This window comes from Maylandia zebra, linkage group LG14 (genome assembly GCF_041146795.1).
Source record: "Maylandia zebra isolate NMK-2024a linkage group LG14, Mzebra_GT3a, whole genome shotgun sequence".
Lineage (NCBI taxonomy): Eukaryota > Metazoa > Chordata > Actinopteri > Cichliformes > Cichlidae > Maylandia > Maylandia zebra.
Window position 1 is genome coordinate 12599581 of NC_135180.1, and position 18539 is coordinate 12618119.

Consider the following 18539-nt stretch of genomic DNA (forward strand, 5'->3'; position numbering starts at 1 on the left):
CATTGGTTCATCGTTTCTACTCTTGACCAATCAACACGGTGTTGCTATGCTTCATCTGTTCACTGATTGGCCGATAAGCCTGTCATTTATTCATCAAGCCTTAAGGACAAGTGTGATTTGGGACCAAGAGTATCAACTCAAGATGATTCCCGTTTTTTCAGAGTTTGTGTTTTCCAGTTTTGCAATTTGGATGTTACTAATTGCACTGCAAATAAGTAGAACATCTAAGTTTTACAGTAACCGTGAATGTGTTTAGAAAAGAAAGGATGCTGTTGGAGGTTTTTCCCCTAAATGCGGCATACCTTTTAGCTAGTTTTCCATGTTGCGGCTTATAAAACGCTTTTGTTAAAGCACATAACAGTAAATATAAACAAAACTATATATTTAAAGAATCCCCGTCATTTATAAATTCAGTCTGTAAAATCAAAACGGTTTACTGCGAACACGGAAGTAGATAGGAGGGAATGCTCTCGCTCCGGCTGGAAGTTCCACTGCTCTCTGTGGCTTTCTAAACTCTGCTGGGCATCGTTGCGCGTCAAAACATTGCGTCTCTGCAGGACTTGCCAGGGCCAGAGAGGAGAGGAAATTTGCCTGGGAAGGAATGCGAAAGAGGTTTTAGGATTGGCACTGCCACGAGGAAAAACGAGGACGTGCCACATTTTCTAGGCTACGTGGAGGAGACCCGCATTTTCTTCCTTTCAAAGGTAAGATGATTTCGTCTGCGTTATTTTTCATCTCCGGTGCATTTGTTACTTATGGTTTTCACACTGCTCTCTTAACCCATTTCAAGCATCGACCTATTTATGCTCAACGCCTTTAACCAAGTCAACTTTTAACTGCAGACCCACGTGCTGTAAAATGACAATATAAAAGAAAAGTTTGATGTCTTGCGTTGTTTACGTGCATTAGGTAACTGTTGCAGGTTTGTTCTTCCTGTTTGCTTTGCGGACGGGATGCTGAAGAGTTGCTCTCTGTGGTTACAGTATCTACTACAGTATCTAGTATTTTATTTATTATTAGGACACATGCTGTTTTTGTTGTGGCACTGCTGCACGTCTGCGCCATCATCCCCGTGCGCGCGCCCCCGGCCGTAGCGGTGCACGTCAGCAGTGATCGATGCGGGTTATCGTGTAATGTACGCTCACGTGATCACATGCTGACGACAATCACCTGCTAAAGTCACTGCGGATTTTAAAGCTTTAAAGGCGGTGTGTATGTGTGTGTGTGTGTGTGTGCGCGCGCGCGCGTGTGTGTGTGTGTGTGTTTGTGTGTGTGTGAGTGAGTGAGAGAGTCTTGCTGAGCCGAGGCATCCCCGCCATCTGTGCTCTGTGTGGTGGCTGAAGTTATGCCCCAGATAAAGTGCGCCACTGCCTGTGACCTGATTCATACACACATCCACACTGTAAACCCTCATGTTTTTACTTAGGTGTTACCTCAGGTGATGAGACACACATGACTGAGCCTCACCTGCAGGTGGGGGGTGCCTCATGTTAATCCCAGAAATCTAGTAAATAACGTCCGCGAGAGTTCATACGGAGGAGATGAAGATCGGGAACCCCATATCGAGGCACAGCCTTGTTTTCCACTGTTTGCGATCTATTTTCATTGCAGCGTGCGCACGCACATCCCTAATGATTCTGTGGGGGCTCGATACCCAGGGATCGAAGAGGAGGGTCAGAGTTGCAGGCCTTGAAAGATGATCCTGCCCGGACGAAAGTTGTGCACATTGTGTTATGCCTGCAATTGGCCAGGTTTGACTTACAGGAAGAGCTTTAGAAATAACATCTACACATCAAGCACATGAAACCAAGCCAAAGAGGGGCAGGAGAGCAGCTGCATGCATATGTGTAAGAGTCTGAGAAGCAGGAGCATCACTTCCATCAATGTGGTTTAATGAGATGGTGGGAGTAGTCAGTGATGTCATGCTGCTGTAAGCTGTGTGGCCTCTGTGTAACAGTGAATGGAGAGCAAGATGAAAGTACACAAAGTACAGAAATCGTGACGGTGCAGCTCGTGGGCAGCAGCGAATCATCCAACACCACCTCTTCCCTTTTTTCTTCACCCTTCCCTTCAACCCTCTGTCCAAGTCATTTTCACCTGGCATCGCTCCCCCCCCCCCCCTCTGGTTTTCTCCTGCGCGATCACTGTCAAAGACAGCAGCAGCAGCATCAGTGTGTTACATAACAAAGGTTGTTTTTTTTGTTTGGATACAAGGGCCCTTTTGGCTGGTGAGACTCGCTGCACGTAGCCTTTTGTGATGACACCCAGAAATGACCAGAATGGACAACTCGGTGACCTCGAACGACCCGTGGCGGATCAGAGAGGCATAGAGTCAGATGAAGGAGTAGATAAACTTGGGTTTTCTTTCTGACATTTACGCCACCGGAGCCTGTCTGGATGGCTGCGATCAGCTCTTCCAGTCATCTGATCATTTATGCAATTTGTTTTGTTTTGGTTTTTTTTCCTGCCAGAGAGGTTTTATTAGTGCAAACATTTTGCGTCAGCAGTTTCTCTGAACGTCAGCATCCCGCAGACAATGCTGCTTTTGCAAAAATGACTTACAAGCATGTCCACCCACCAGCATGAGTGTTGTTCTGTTTTGGGAAGCTGTTTGAAAATGTCAAACACCGTCACTCTCAACCCCTCGAACAGCTTCACTACGTCTTTTTTTTCATCTGTTTAATTTGGTTCTCCAGCTTGTGCCTGCTTTCACTCTTTGATGTATTCCTGTGTGGTTATTTTGTACGTATTCTGTATGTTTTTATTATTCATCATTCCTCCATAAGAAAATATCTTAGCTGTTCTAAAGCCTTCACCATACTCTAGATTTAATTTAGTAAGCACAAAACCACAAACATCTGCCACTGACACTGTTAAAGGACAATATCAGCTTAATTTGTTTCCAGCCTTGTGGTTCACTTATTAAAGGAAAACAAAAAATCGAACCAAGCCTTCTATAACCCCTCTTGTGTCTCTATAATTTTACCAAACTGTAATCATCAAATTCCTACATCTGATAGAGGTTAGGATCATTTCAGTTCTTCTGCTCATTAGATTTCCAGTTTATTGGTCTTTTAAAGATGATTAATTAGTCTTTAATAATAATATGTTTTTTTGTTTAGCACATTTTTAAAGTGCACAAATTGCTTCACAGTTTGGATAAAACATACATGAGAACGACCGCGAATTCTGAACCAGTCATGACTCACGCAGGGACTCACTAGCAGATTGTGGTCACCTAAGTTAGCATGAAAAACAACAGCTTGTCTCCAAACAGCCTTCAGCTACTTGCTGAGTCGTAATAAGACTGAAAAGTGCGACAAAAAAATCTTACTGCTGCTACCAACACATTTCAGAAGCTTTGAAGTCAAACAGTCCGTTTCCAGTTTGTGTCACGCTTCAGCTTTCGCAAACATTATTTGCCAAGTGGTTGCAGACAAGTCAGCAACTGTAGCAATCTGCTAGCAACCAGGTTAATCCCAGGGATGGTTTTGGTGCAGAGCCTGCACCATCAATGTGGGAAATACCAGTTGGGAAATAAATATTTTTCTCTAGCAGCCAGAGGTTGTCAGGGGCTTGCCAACTAGGCATCTCAACCCCCCCTAAAAAAAGGCAAGTACTGTTTGGGCTCTAGCAGTAGTAGACTCTAGAGTCTTGTTTTGTCTATTGTAAAAAAAAAAAAAAAAAGTTGGTTATTTAACTAATGAAACTAACTAAATCTCACATTTGGTGAGCTTCAACCAGACAATGTGGGTGTAATTTTCTGAAGGCTTTACAAATACTCCAGCCTTGGCACATTCCCCTCCTGTCACTGCACTGATTTCAATCTAAAGCCACTGACATGGACTTGTACACAGTTAAGGCTGACATTAAGTGATCTTTCATCAGAGAGATTATACACAAAGAGACCTCCACGTGGATTAAATATGGCCTATGAGTAGATGCATAGCATTGCCTGTATAATCCTGCCCCTGAAAATCAGCCCACAAGGGCACTTTAATATCATAGCGTGCTATACGTCAACAATAGCTGGAACAGCATCCCACAGAGCCTTTTTCTGGCACCTGATCCATGTATCATATTTTCACTTCATGCATTCAGCTGGTCCTTTCAGACTGAGTGATTTGCAACAAATGCTGCTGCAGAGGCTTAAAAGCAGAAGCTTAAATTTAATGGAATTAAATTTGAAGCCCAAGGTTGAAGCTTACACTCCTACGTGAGACTAATTACTCAGCTGTAATCTGGCAGCTTTGTGAAAAATTTCTTAATTGATTGATTATTTGGTCTGTAATTTGGTTTGAAAATGGTAAAAGCAAACAAACAAACGTGAGTTTGTGGGTGCAGCAGTCATTCCAGTTGGATAATCTGTACCTGTGTCCATTTGTTGATTCTGTACATCAGGACTTAACGTTTTGAACAAGTGTTGGAGGACTGGATGATGCATAAACTTTGTGAGAGGATGAAACGTGCTTTGGGTAAAACATCAGTCTGTATGTGTGTGTGTCAGGGGTCAGCTCTGACAACTGTACTGAATGTGTCTTTGTGCCCCAATCCCACGCTGCTGGCATCGTGTCAGAGGAGAGAAAACAAGGGCACATCTCATTGCCTTATTTATTTATATCCCCCTCCCAGTCCTTCCCATCAGCACTCGAGCCTTTATCAGCCTCGCGCTGACACTAAAAACAATCATATTGCAGAGCAGCAACGTAAAGAGGCGCCTCTCTCACTCTCAGCTCGTTATTTTGTGTGTCCTCAGTTCACAGAGGCCTCCTGTTCCCAATCACTATTTTATTCGTTTTTCCAGATGATTGGGTAAAGACAGACAGGAAAGCGTGGAGACATAGAGACAGATTGTAAAGGTGAACAACTAAAAAAAAGGATTGCGTTCAATAACCCATAGAAAGGTTAGTAGTTAAAGGGGAGACTGTGAAAGTTGCATATTGTTATGGAGGTGTTAAGCAGCACAGGGGAATAAAACAAGATTGCTTTTGGGATTGATAGGGTTTGTTTTGCAGCAGAGCTGCAGTGCTGAAATCACAATTAACGTTGCATTAAGCAATAAAACCTCAAAGATTATTACTGCATCAAAAGGTAGGCCTCTAACTATTGAGCTCTTCCTGTACAGTTAGTCTAAACACACTCCTGTCCTCTCTGCCCCTCAGCCCCTGGGATGGGTTCCTGGGTCAGCTCTCTAATCTTCTCAGTCACCAGGGCACACCAGCAGAAGTATTTTAAGGCCTCGATCCATTTGGATATCATGGAGCGAGCAGAGCGCAGTCCTCACAGTTGTGCTTGGCTAAGCAGATTATCTCTGCAGCCTCAGAGAGCGAGCAAGGACTGCTGCTGCCTGTGGGCACTGGCAAAGCTGGAGTCAGGCTTTGACTGCATGTTAACTGTGGGGAAGAAGTGGCTTTATTAATGACTAGTACTGAATACCTGTAAGATATATATGTTGTACATTTGTTGTTCGATGATATCTTCAGACATCTGACCTGCAATCGAAAACAGGAAAAGCACGAGGCAGTCCTGAAATCTGAGACGGGTTTTACAGCAGAAATAACCTAGCACTTCTAAACATTCGGATGTTAGTCATCTGAAATTAGCATTTAGCACTGCTGTAAAAGCAGCCTCACAGAGCCTGAGTTTAAACTTCTCTCAGCCTCAGGTACATCATGTAACAATGAAACAGCTTAATTTTCTCCTATAACAACAAAACAAAATGGTTCTTTATCAGAATCAGAATCAGAAAGGGTTTTATTGCCAAATGTTGAGCGGGTTTACAACATTAGGAAATTGCTGCGGTGCTTCAGTGCAAACATACTGTTATAAATTAAGCTTAAATAGACATGAAAATATAGTTCGAACCATTAAATAATTACTAGAAAATTCCAATATTTTTGAAAATAGAGTGTTTACTGAATTCTTGTATGCAAATTCAATATTAATTTGCATATATGTGTTTTAATTTGTATAATATTTGCTATATCTGGTCATTTCTTTTCATTTTATTGCTCAAAAAATAAATGTTGCAACTTATGTTGGGTTTTTTAGTCTGAAGTCTCAAAAAGCCAAATGTATCAAATATAATAGTAAGACAAGCATTTTCTCCTCTCTCCACCACTTCTGTCCAAGATGTCTCTAGTCTTGGACAGACGTTTTGCTTTACGTTGCTAGGCAGCAGGAGCCTCGAGTCCTTCAAAGGTTGTGGCCCCTGAATTGGGTCCAGGCTGCGAGTGATGACAAGTACACTCAAGTATGCATATTGAGTATATTATAACGTATTTTTAAAATTAAATTAGTATGCGCAGTAGTCTCAGTCTATGCATCCCTCTCCAGACACAGGTGACACATTCAAACCTAATAATACAAACAGTGTAACAGAATTAAATCCCATTTGCACTTAACATCACTATTTAATCTGAAATAAGCTGAACAGCACAAAATACTGTCAGTTTAAACAAATAATAAATAAACATTCTGCTTCGATTAAGGCATTTTTGCATCATCTGCAGCTCGTGGCCCCTCTTTTACCCACACTCGTGCTGAGAATGAGGCGACTGTCTTTATTTATTGAGCTTAACACCAGACTTTCAGTCTGAGAGTCGATAAATGTGTGAAAGGGGCTCAGCCCTGTAACACTTTTTGCACCTTCGTGGACTTCAAGTTCAGCCTTGTGATTGATGCAGTGAATGACGGTCAGGTTGGGGTGGATCTTTTTCACTAAGGCGTGTGGCTGCTCCTCTCTATCAGCAGCTGCTGCATTACTGGCAAAGTCAGCAGCCCTGGTCCACAGCTGCTTTTCATCTTTTGTGGGTAATTCTTCTGTCAGCAATCAGGCAGTAGGAGTATTTCTAACATTGTTAGTGAGTTTTCTGAATCAGCCCCTTTTTGTTTCTCTTTTTTTAGTGAAAAGTAGTTTTGGGGATCATCCTGCACCGGGCATTGTCATGTCTGCTGTGATGGGATTGTGAACGCTGAACGTGAAAGTCATCCTCTGATATGATTGTTGTTTGTGCTGTGGACTGTTTCACGATGCAATGCTAAAATCAGATGGGGACTATAAATAATTTTGCAGAGGCAGGGACACAGGCTGGGGCAGTGAAATATATAATTATAAATATTCATTATACTCAGTATGGATACTAGTGTTTACTGTGTGCTTGTATCATGGTCAGTCACTGTCCTGCAGGCCCGTTGGTACATATTGGACAGCCGTGTGCCTCTTCTATAAGCATTTTTTAATTCAGACAGGTCATTAAGCAGTAACATATCTGATTTCACCAGTCAGCAGATGTTTTCCTAAAAAGTCCTGTAGTAGAAAAGCCAAGCTTCATCCGAAAACTGCCTTCAAACAAGGTAATAAATGGCTTACAGTAACACGTTATCAAATATTTACCAAAATGAGTCTTTGTCCCTGCTTTGGTGGCTCAAACGACCACTAAGGGTTCCTCAGGTCATTAATAATGCACACTGTCTTGTCCCACCATAGCTTTTTCAGGTTTTATGAGTTTCACAGATGCGACCCAGCTGGAGAATTCTCTCAACCCGCAGAGCAGTGATCACTTTATTCCCATCAGCACTTATGCACCTGTAGGTTGGGATTGAGGAGGCAGCTGTTACAGTCGCATGTCATCAGTAGTTGCACTTTTATCACCTCTCTGCGCTCAGGTGTTCACCTCCCGACCCACCGCCCACCACGGCCCTCACCTGTGTGTTGCGGTGCTTCCCCTGTGAGCCGACCTGGGCTGGCAGTCCCTTCTTGCACCGCCCGCCAACCCCGCCCATGGTCAGGATGACGCGCTCCAAGACCTTCCAGGCGTACCTGCCGAGCTGCCACCGGACCTACAGCTGCATCCACTGCCGAGCTCACCTAGCCAACCACGACGAGCTCATCTCAAAGGTATCCAACGGCAACAGTGGCGTGATTGCGCCCTGTGCTGCCATTCAGGCAGCTAATTATTGCAGGTAGATTCAGATTATTTACTGTTTTACTTCAGTTACACAGAAATAAAGACGATTGTTTAACAGCACTTAAAAGGACAAGTACTGAAAAAGCATAAAACAGGAAGAAAGGATGAAAATAAACAGCAGGCTGAACACCTGTACGCTTGTGTCAGCCACCACCTCACTATTGCCTGTGGGCGGATTAGGTTATGGATTAGGTTATAAGCTGGTTAGTGAATTGGATTATGAATGTGTTATCACTTTTTCCATGTGTGATTACGGAAACATGCTCACCTGTGTACTAAGGCCTTCTGCCTGTCGTAACACAGCTGGCTGAATTAAATATGTTTAATTTGGCGCGTCAGTGCGAGCTTTGGCCTTAATGTAAATAAAAGCCAGGTAAAGGTAGGCCTATTAAAACAGCAGTCAACCACGATGTTATCAGTAATAAACAGACCACACAGGCTTTAATATAAGCTCTTCCATGACATACGAGCACTATTGCAGTATAATAGCATGCTTATATAATCTTACAGAGTTATTGCACTGTATGGACTAGTGGATTTTTCTCAGTCTTCTCATTTTTGTCTCATCTTGCCTCTGCAGTCGTTCCAGGGCAGCCAGGGCAGAGCCTACCTGTTCAACTCAGTGTGAGTATTGATTTAGGAATAAAAGCCAGTGCTCTTGTTGCATTTCAGTCTACCTGTAGGCACAAGGCGTCGCAGGAAACCTGCATGCTGGACTTGAACAGGAAGCAGATGATGTGCCAGGTTAATATTGGGGTGTGTTTGTTTTTGTTTTTTAAGGCCCCAGTGTAGATAGTGCCAGTTTGTGCCTCAGAGCGGTGTTATTACTGGCTGAATTGAGTGTGAAAATGATGCTGCTGCAAAGCCTGGTGGCCTGCCAGTGCACCCTCTGTGCAACACCCTCTGTGCACATTATGCACAACATCTTTCACACTTCTTTTTTAAAATATTTTCTCTTTGTCTTTGCTTTGTCTCTTTCTCTCAGGGTAAATGTTGGGTGTGGCCCTGCAGAGGAGAGAGTTCTGCTCACGGGCCTGCACGCTGTAGCAGATATCTACTGTGAGAACTGCAAAACGACCCTTGGCTGGAAATACGTAAGTACCACAAACCACATCCAAGTTTAGGGGCGACAAGCTGAGAGTTTGTTATTATAGCGTACTCTTATTTTATTTGTACCCTAATTATATTTAGACTCCAGTTAATTACTGGGGTATAATTTGGTTCTTTCTGTATTTTATACCTCTTTCTAATCTGATTTTACTACAGATCTGAGGGAAACATATTGACACATTGATATAAGGACTAAAAGTACAATAAATTATCATGCAGTCAATTAAACTACCAGGCAGCATATTGAATGAATAAGATTGCATTCAATTTTTGTTATAAAACAGCCTTGCATTACACCGATAAATGGACACACTCTGTTACATAATGTGGATATAATGCCAGGTTGTGTGTGTCTGATGTTTCGCAATAGAAAAACAAACTCAGGAAAAACAGAAAACAAACAGGTGGAAGGTTTTAGATTTTGCTATAAAAAGAGAGACTGTGGACTTGGTTGGTGCGATGGTTAGCACTGCTCTCCTGGTTCAGACCTCTACGTTTGTGAGTTCTTTCTGTATGAAGTTTGCATTTTCTCCCGTAGCCTGCATTGATTTACTCCCAATTTCCTACCACAGTCCAAAGGCATGAATGTTGTGGTAATTACTGATTCTAAATTGGCCACGGATGTGAGGTAGTTTAAATGCTGTATGATTGTATAGTAAAATGTGATCTGGAATTTAAAACCATTCGAGCAGTTAATAAGTCTAGAAGACTTCCCAATTCAAGTGCATAATCCTAGCTATGGTGGCCACTGTGGGGAAACCTAGTTTAGCCACCATTCATACTGTATGTAGTGAGTATAGGCTGTCACTTTTTGCCTCAGTTCTCAATATGCCAGAAGTTTACCTCTGTTTACTCTTTAATAGGCTGTAAAACTTTGACTACTTCTGACCAACGACAGTGATACCGAGTTGAGTTATTGGCTGATATCCTGAACCCTTCTGTCTGTAAGGCTGCTGTTTTTGCCGTCTTTAGCTCATGTTAGCCTCTGTTAGCCCCTATTAGCTTCTCTTAACTGCTGTTAGCCAGCATTAGTGAAACTTTCTTTGCAGAGGAGCTAACATTGTTTGACTTTAATAAACTCTATTTAAAGAATGTAATCAAACTTTACCTGAGTTCAGGTGTCATTTTTAGGGCATCTGAGCTTAACATGAGCTGGGATAATGTTAAATTATAACCAGCTGTTGTTGTTTAGCTAGCTTGGCTCATTGTCAGCTGTCCGGAGATGGGAGGTTTGAATGTCTAATCTCCTGACGATAAGTAATTGTGTCAATGTTGGGAATAAGTAAGCATCTTAATGCAGGCTTTCGTGTATTAAAACCCTGACTTCAGTTCACGAGATGAGGATGATGTGGAAATGAGGGAGGAGAAAAAATAATGAGAAGGAGATGATGAAAGCGTGCAAATACAAATGTGAAATGGACATAAATAGTTTGAAGGAGCTATTTGTGATCTATAAATTAAAAGCCACATACATAAAACAGGATTAGGCCACTGTAGACACTGTATTCAAGATGGTGGTACAACAATGGTCATACAATCCAGCATGCACTTCTGTGTGCTTTTATTGGATTATTTCCGTGTCTATGTGAATGCATCAGTTTCTTTATTTACTCACCGATTGATTTATAGTTATTATTCCAACATTTTTTTAATCTATTAAATAAGCTCAAAAACTTAACTGACTGTATCTTTAAATAAATGTGACTTGGGTACCAAAAAAACCAAAACAGCTGAACGTCACTTTTGAACTTTCCAGAGTTTTTTTTCCTTCTTATCCTCAATAGAGTTTCCACATTTACTCCGGCTGTTCCAGCATCCAGCTACCTGGAAAATCTACCAATAGCTCTGCTAGGAAACACAAACACAAAGTTCTCTTCTTTTTGTTTTGGTTGCACAATCGAGCCTTTATTTTCCTCAGTGGCTAACGGTCTTACATAATGACATCAAGAATTGGAGGCAACAGGCCTAAACACTGAAGATGTCATTATTCTGTAACCACTACACTGTGCAGTTAATGTTCACGTCATAAAAAGAAGCAAAAGCATTGCCCCTTGAAGGTTCGGAGTATAGGACTTTAATAGAAGTCTGGGTTGTTGATGGTTCAACAGAAGACTTTTCCCCTTTGTTAATCAAACAGAAGCTTTACATGGAAAAGTAGTTTCTTTAGGAATCTTTTATCTAGTTTAAAATAGACTCAGATTTGATTGGAACCGTTTTTGAGTTTAAAACACATGTAGAGTTGAAGCGTCTGTAAAGCAGTGATATTGTATGTCAAAATACATGTGCGGTATGTTTTTAGGACAGGCAGTTTTTTAGGTCACATGTCAGTGAGAACCTAAACAGGATCCACACGTTAGCAGTCTTCGTATGTCAACAGAGCATGTGCATTTGTCCATGGTGAACCCTGGAAGTGAGAGTTTACATTATAGGGCATGTGGCTACATCCCTGAAGAGTTCAACCAAACATGTGCACGCAGTATCCTTTTTCTGAGAAAGGTCCATTGACCAGAACTCTTTGCTTAACCTCTAACTTTAACATTCACGACTACCTCTATAACCTTAGACCTTATTCTTTAACCTCTCCGCCTAAAAAAGTACCCTCCTTATGGCACATGTTAAACACCTGGTATACCAGCTACAGAAGTAGCTCCATCTCTCAGTAGTTTCTATTCCTGTCAGGACCTCACAAGGCAGAGAAAACAGAGGTCACATGTATGCAAAAGCGTGCAGGCACTAGATGGGGCTTAAAGGAGAGCTTCCATTAATATCCTTTGCCGGCAGCAGTGTAGATTTTCTGCAGTGTTCAAAGTTCTATTGAGAGGCTTGACCTACTGCACTTCTACACCGAGAAATCTGATAGCATGCCTCTGCAGGTCTGAACCAAAATAGCCAAAGACAAAACAAGGTACAGGCGATCGTAAAAGAACATTTGTATCGGCCTACACCGTGACACAACTCAGAGGGTCTCACAGTGAGTGAATGTCCTGCACAGAAAGCAGAATATTACTGTTTTGTGACACGTTTAACAATAATCAACTCTTTCTTTGGAACATCAGATGGATAAAAACAGCTTTCCATACTTTTCAAAATAAGAGCTGTGCTAAAAGGATTTCATCAATGGCTGATTGAGACATGCCTTCAGTGACGTCAACATGTTTGCAATGGCCTCACTAATTTTAAGCAAATGAAGTAAAATAAAAGACTATAATAAATGTCATTTTAGACATTAAGACAGAAGCACACACTAGAAAAGGCACACAATGGAGAACAAAGGGCTTGGGAGTAGTGCAAATGGCTTGGTCTGACTAGAGTGTGTATGTTATGGGCCTGAATGATGAAGGATACTCAGCCCATGGCTCAGATTGGTGAGGTGGGGTGTGGGTGGATAGTGTTTGGTGACAGTCGGAATTGTCCAAGGGAAGAAGCTGTTTCAGTGTACAGTTGAGAATGATGCAAATGCCATTAGTATGTACTTACAAACTGGTAGCTTATCCAATAGAGAAATTAGCCAAGATCTAGGTCATAGATCCCCACTGGTTGATGACTGGTTGGCAAACCGATTGCTGAGTGGTCGCTGGAGTTTGGTTGCTGTTGCTTGGTGAACTTGTTCGAAAAAAAGGGGGCTGTATCAGAAATCCTCTTCTTGCTTTGGCCGCCTGTCGTTTGCATGGAAGATGCCGATTTGTCTGCAAACATTGCTAACTTGCCACGGAGTGGTAGTGAAATGCAAAGTGCAATCTGAACTGGAAACAGAGAACGTTCAGCTTCTTTGCCAGTTGAAGATGGACGTTCTCTTTCACAGTTTCACTGTCACTTGGAGAGTGTTTGCAGTGTCTATCCAAGCCTCCCTCAACCACTTGTCAAGGGAGTGGCTGATCACTCATTAGCTAGACTAGCGACCAATCTAGCAAGTGTTTCCATAGCAACAGACATCAACCTCATGTAACCAGTCAGGGAATGCTAATTTTTCCCCAACTTCCCCAATTGGCCATTGCCAGTTTGAAAATTTAGGCTTACATACTGCCTTTCTACTCTGGAGAGCACTCAGACAGTCTTTCTACTACAAATGTCATTGACCCATTCAATCTCTCAGTCACACATTCATGCAGCATTTCTATTCAGTATGTTGCCCAAGGATACTTTGGCATGCGGACTGGACAGTGGTAGATAACCCACTGTACCACAATAGCCATTGGCTGAGACCTTAAGCATTTATCTGGCTCAAATCTTTTTGCCATTTCTGGACTCTTTTTGGCCGAGTTCCCAGCATTTCAGTAAGCTAGCCCAAAGCATGCAGACTTCCTTTTTGAATGATAAAAGGATCAGTCAGCAAAGAGTCAGTGAACTGGATAATGGCAGAGGAAGAATGAGCTGCACAGTTACATACACGTTTGTGTGTTTACTTAGCTTACCAACACTGCAAGCCACTAATAATCTATGTAGCTAAGACTTGTACTCTGGTACTTTTTCTAAATCCATTCATATTTTCCTGAGGAATTTTGGATCACACACCCAAGCGAGGAAAAGCAAGCTTTAGCTTGCAGAGTTTGCCCTGCATTGGCTGCAGCCTGTGTTCATTTGGTGTCTCTACTGCTTAGAGACTCAGTCCTGCCAATGTAAGGCATGACAGTGCAGTCTGGTCAGGGTTTTGGATCTGCAGGCTCCTCTGCAGTGTTTAGTGACTGATTGTTATATAACCAGCTTCCCCGGAGCCAGGAGCAGAGACAGGCCAGGATTTTTGCACAGAACTGAAAAGACTGCATTAGCCTAATCTCCATATACATGCTGTTACATTTGAAATAAACGCAGCCTCTCTTGTCTTTTGTCCTCTGCCACTCCCTCCAGGAACATGCTTTTGAGAGCAGTCAAAAGTATAAAGAGGGCAAATTCATCATCGAGCTGGCCCACATGATCAAGGACAACGGCTGGGACTGAGGGGCGAGCAGCCGGGTGACAACCGCAGCGGAGGAGGAGGAGGGGAGGGACTGGGTAGAGGGTGGGAGCGGGGTCGTGTGTGGTGGGTGAGTGTGTGACTTTGGTTTGGCTGATTTACCATTAACCTTTGTAACTTACTACCCATCCCTCCCTATCACACCTCTCGATGTACACACACAAAAACACACGCGTCAAAGTCCCAGACATCCCAGTTTGACAGAGAGACGGACTAGGCAGGCTTGTACGCAGCTAGCAGGACTAGGTGACTGGCCAGCAACAGTATACGAGGCAAGATGTCTAATTTCTTTTTCTGAGCCTTTAAAAAAGACAGCCGCACTCCCTCTATACCTGCTAGGAGACGTCTCCACTGTGTGAAGTATTGTACCTTGTCTAATAATGACTTTAAAACCATTTGTTAACGGGAAATTTAGCCAGAACGAGACCGGGTGGCCCAGCCTTCAGGCGTTCGATGGCCTTGAATGAGGAGCTGACGAACGTCCACTCCGTCCCCGACGTAAAAGAGATGACCTAATATGATTATAGCAAATCCAGCTGATCGGGGCCATGCCAGCTGGGCCATTGATGAGGCCTGGCGCTAAGGCTTGGCACGGAGGCCCTAGCACATGGGGCGCTGAGTTGGGGATGAGGGGGTAGAGATTGCTACCCACTGGGCCTCTCACTCCAAATAGTGGGAGAGGGAAGGGTCCTGATCCATTTATGTTGAGGCTCTGATGGTTTCTGGCTGGGATCCACTCCATGTCATGCCAGTGATGCAGCTCAGGACGATCAGGGTGAGCCGAATGTGGAAGAGAGATAGAGATGGACAGCCACCAGCTTGTTCCAAAACCTCATAGGAATTTGCCCTCACAGCAGCAAAGCAGCTCTCCCGGGTTTTATTCATCCTTCAATACACCAAAGTCGTGTAAAGCGATCTGCTGATCGTTCCCCCAAGCTCGTCTGGTGTCCGCGGACCCATCGCTGAGACCACCTTTGTTATAGGACCAGACTGAATTGCAAAACGTAGGCACGTCTCAGGTCAGCACCTTTGGCCAGAGTTCCTAAAAGATTTGCAAACACTGTGAGCATCTTTCTGCTGCTTAGAGGAAGAGCAAAGGTGATGAGGCGATCAGTCAGATGCAAACACATTTGAAGAAGCCAACCAGCCAGTGGTTAGAGAGCAACTGGTTTCATGTGTCAAGAGAACATGAAAATATACTTTTAACCGAGTTATACATGACTGCAGATTTTCAGTCATCGCTCAAAGGCTCTCTTTCAGTCTGGGATGACTGCTGTTTAACTGCTGTTACCCTGATCGTTAACTAACTGTCCCTTGTTTAAAAAAGGAGAAACTAATGGGTAACATTTTGAAGCAATGTATGAGATTCACTTTTTTTCCTAAATGCGCCGACACATGATCTACCTAGCTTACTAAATACTCCTCATCCACTAAGGGTCTTGGATTAATCACAGTGCGAGGTAACCTTACTGGAAAGCGTTGCTCAGGTTCATTGATGCTAACTTTTCTTTGCTAAGGCCAGCATCCTACAAAACGAGCTAGGTGTGTTATTCTCCGATGGAAATGTATTGTTTTCAAATGAGAAAATCCATTACAGCTGCCTCCATCCCATGCAAATGCACTGTTAATGCATGCACGGTATAAAGTTTTCTGACTAGTTTTGTGCTAGAGATCCTCATGATGTTTGTTTTTTATTTTTTGGTGAAAAACAGCATTTTGTGCATATTAAAGTTCCAATTAAACCTTGTGCTATAACTTGACACCTAGTCAGCTTCATCTCAGTCCGTTTGAGCTGTGAGATGTATCGCAGATTAAATGTGATCCTGGTTTAGAAAAGTAAAAATGAGTTGCTCTGTTTTGTCACAGACACAGTTTCCTGCGAACATTGCTCTAGAAGTTTCCCCGTAGGTGAAGAGTCCTTTTCAGTTACAACCAAACCTTAACGGTTAACTCTCGTCGGTAACTCTCACCGCTCAGTCTGAGGCTGCAGCGTTAAAAACCCAGCACTACCAAAGAACCCACCCGTTAACAATAAATTGACCAAACAAAAGATTTCATTTTGCTTGGGCAAAGTGTTGCATAACAAGGGGTGTGCATATAGCTGAAAGCCAAGGTTGTGGATATCCTTTCTCTGTGATATATATAATATACATACATGCATTACTTTGATTTTGTAAACAGATCTTAATATATGAATATATTCTATTTACTGTATTCATCATTCATGTCAGCCTCTGTGTTACAGATTGTAAACAGTGTTAATGTATTGTGTTTTATCTATGATCCTTACGATGATGAATGAATATGATTTAGGTCATGTCATGCTTTCTCTCTGGTACCCCACATTGGCTGTACGATACTACTTTTTTTACTGAAAATGTTTCAATTTTAATGTCTTTTTTAAAGGAGGATGCTGATGTTGACTATATATCATTGGATCTTCATCTAATAAAATGCATCACGGTATCTGTAAGGGTCGTTGTGTTTTTGTCTTCTCGCGCTACCTCGCCCACTCCAGCAACTGAGTTTGAAGTGTTCGGACAAATGTGAGATAACCTTGAGGATAGCACATACGTACAAGCCCGATTCTAAAAAGTTTGGGATGCTGTAGAAACAGAACACATTGCTCTCGTAAACCCATGTTTTATTCACAATCTAACATAGAAAATCTAGGTTTGAAGTGAGAAAATGTACCATTTTAGGAAAAAAGCAAGCTCGCTTTCAATTTGATGGCAGCAACACGTCTCTAATAAGTTGGAAAAAGGCCTTTTTTACCACTACGTAGCAACCACTCTTCTTTTAGCAACAGTCTTGGAACTGAGGAGTTCAGCTGCTGGACATTGATGATATAGGATTCTAGATGCTCAACAGTCCTGGGTCTTCTTTGTCATATTTTTCATTTCATGTACTGTGAAGCCATGCTGTTGTAATAGATGCAGTTTAGCATTGTCTTGTTGAAATATGTAAGGCCTTCACTAAAATGATGTCTGGATGGGAGCATATGTTACTCTAAAACCTGTATATACCTTTAAGCATTGATGGTGTTTTTCCAGCTATGCAAGCTACCAATTCCATATGTACCTCTATACCATCAGAGATGCAGGCTTTCAAACTGAGCACTGATAACAAGCTGTGTTGTCCCTATCCTCTTTAGTCCAGAGGATGTGGTGTCCATGTTTTCCTAAAAGAATGTTAGGAAAACAGCTTTCCACTTTGCCTCAGTTTATTTTAAATTAGCTTTGGCCCAGAGAAGACAGCAGTGTTCCTTGGATCATCCTCACATGTGGCGTCTTCTTTGCGCTTTAACCCGCCTTTGTGAATGGCACGGTGAACTGTGCTCACAGTAATGATTTCTGGAAGTTTTCCTGAGCCCAAGCAGGGATTTCCATAGCAGCAACGTGCCTGTTTTGCATGCAGTGCTGCCCTGGGACCCGAAGATTCTCAGAATCTTTTTGTGACATTATATACTGTAGATAAGAGATTTAGTTTTCACAATTTTATGTTGAGGAACATTATTTTAAAATTGTTCCACAATTTGCAGACAGTTTTTTCCAGATTGGTGAATCTCTAAAATGCTCTTTTTATACCCAATCATGTCCTGCAACTGTCTCTTTTAAGTACCACTTACTTTTCCAGCTTTTTGTTGTCCCTGTCCCACGCTTTTTAAAATATGTTGCTGCCATCAAATTCAAGGTGTGTTAATGTTTAAAAAAAAATACACTTTTTCAGTTAAAACATTTGATGTTTGCTTTATTTGGAATAGATTGAGATGTGCAAATCATTGCATTTTGTTTTCACGGAATTGCGTTTGTAAAAGCAAGATTGTAGATTTGGCTATAATAATTTGACAATCATTTAATTTGATAATTATTAAGTTTGACAGTTTTAAAATATCTTACCTAAAACATATACCAAATATATAAGTAAGAAACGTGATTTGAAGAAAAGGGAATAGCAGGAAATCTGGGAAATACCACTGGAGTCAAGAGTCTGCAAAGATCGCCTCATAGCGCTAAAGCAAGTTAGCATTTTAAGGTCTGGGTTTTAGCTGCAGGTTATCTCTATATCAAACATTTAGCTTGTGTTTTAAATATGTGGCATTACACACTAATATTTAAGCTGTTGAATCATTAAATTGCAATGTGTTACTTTTTTAAAATCTAGAAAATGAGAAGAAATGGTGAACAAATAAGTTAGAGGTATCTCTGCAACTAGCTTAGCTAGCAGGAGTGCAGGTTTTGCCTGCCTTTCATATTGCTCTCCAGTCATTGCACAATGTGCTATATTGGGTGAAGTAATATTGTGTGGTCATGCACATTTTTAAAATTTGGATTCAGGCAGTTTTGACCAAGTGGACAATTGACTCAGTTAATAAATAAGTGAAAATATTAATTTAAAAAAATCTTAAAACGTTTTTAATAAAAATAAAGTAGATAGTTACTTAATAAAAGTCTAACAAAATCTGATACAGAACTGTACAGTCATGTTCAAGCAACCAGTTTGAGATG

At 41.9% G+C, this 18539-nt stretch overlaps 1 protein-coding gene across 1 annotated transcript; it reads left to right on the plus strand.

Annotated features, from left to right (window-relative positions):
- Positions 1-348: 348 nt before the first annotated feature.
- Positions 349-16497, plus strand: ypel2b (yippee-like 2b). The gene is made up of 5 exons (XM_004561423.6): positions 349-704; positions 7669-7900; positions 8551-8594; positions 8956-9064; positions 13926-16497. The coding sequence occupies exons 2-5, from the start codon at positions 7784-7786 to the stop codon at positions 14013-14015; spliced, it is 360 nt and encodes a 119-aa protein (XP_004561480.1). The 5' UTR covers positions 349-704; positions 7669-7783; the 3' UTR covers positions 14016-16497.
- Positions 16498-18539: the final 2042 nt, after the last annotated feature.

Excerpts from the sequence above, each read along its gene's own strand:
- ypel2b (XM_004561423.6), top strand. The coding sequence starts at position 7,784 with ATGGTCAGGATGACGCGCTCCAAGACCTTCCAGGCGTACCTGCCGAGC. Across the intron at positions 7,901-8,550 it reads ACGACGAGCTCATCTCAAAG|TCGTTCCAGGGCAGCCAGGG; the intron begins GTATCCAACGGC and ends TTGCCTCTGCAG. Across the intron at positions 8,595-8,955 it reads GCCTACCTGTTCAACTCAGT|GGTAAATGTTGGGTGTGGCC; the intron begins GTGAGTATTGAT and ends TCTTTCTCTCAG.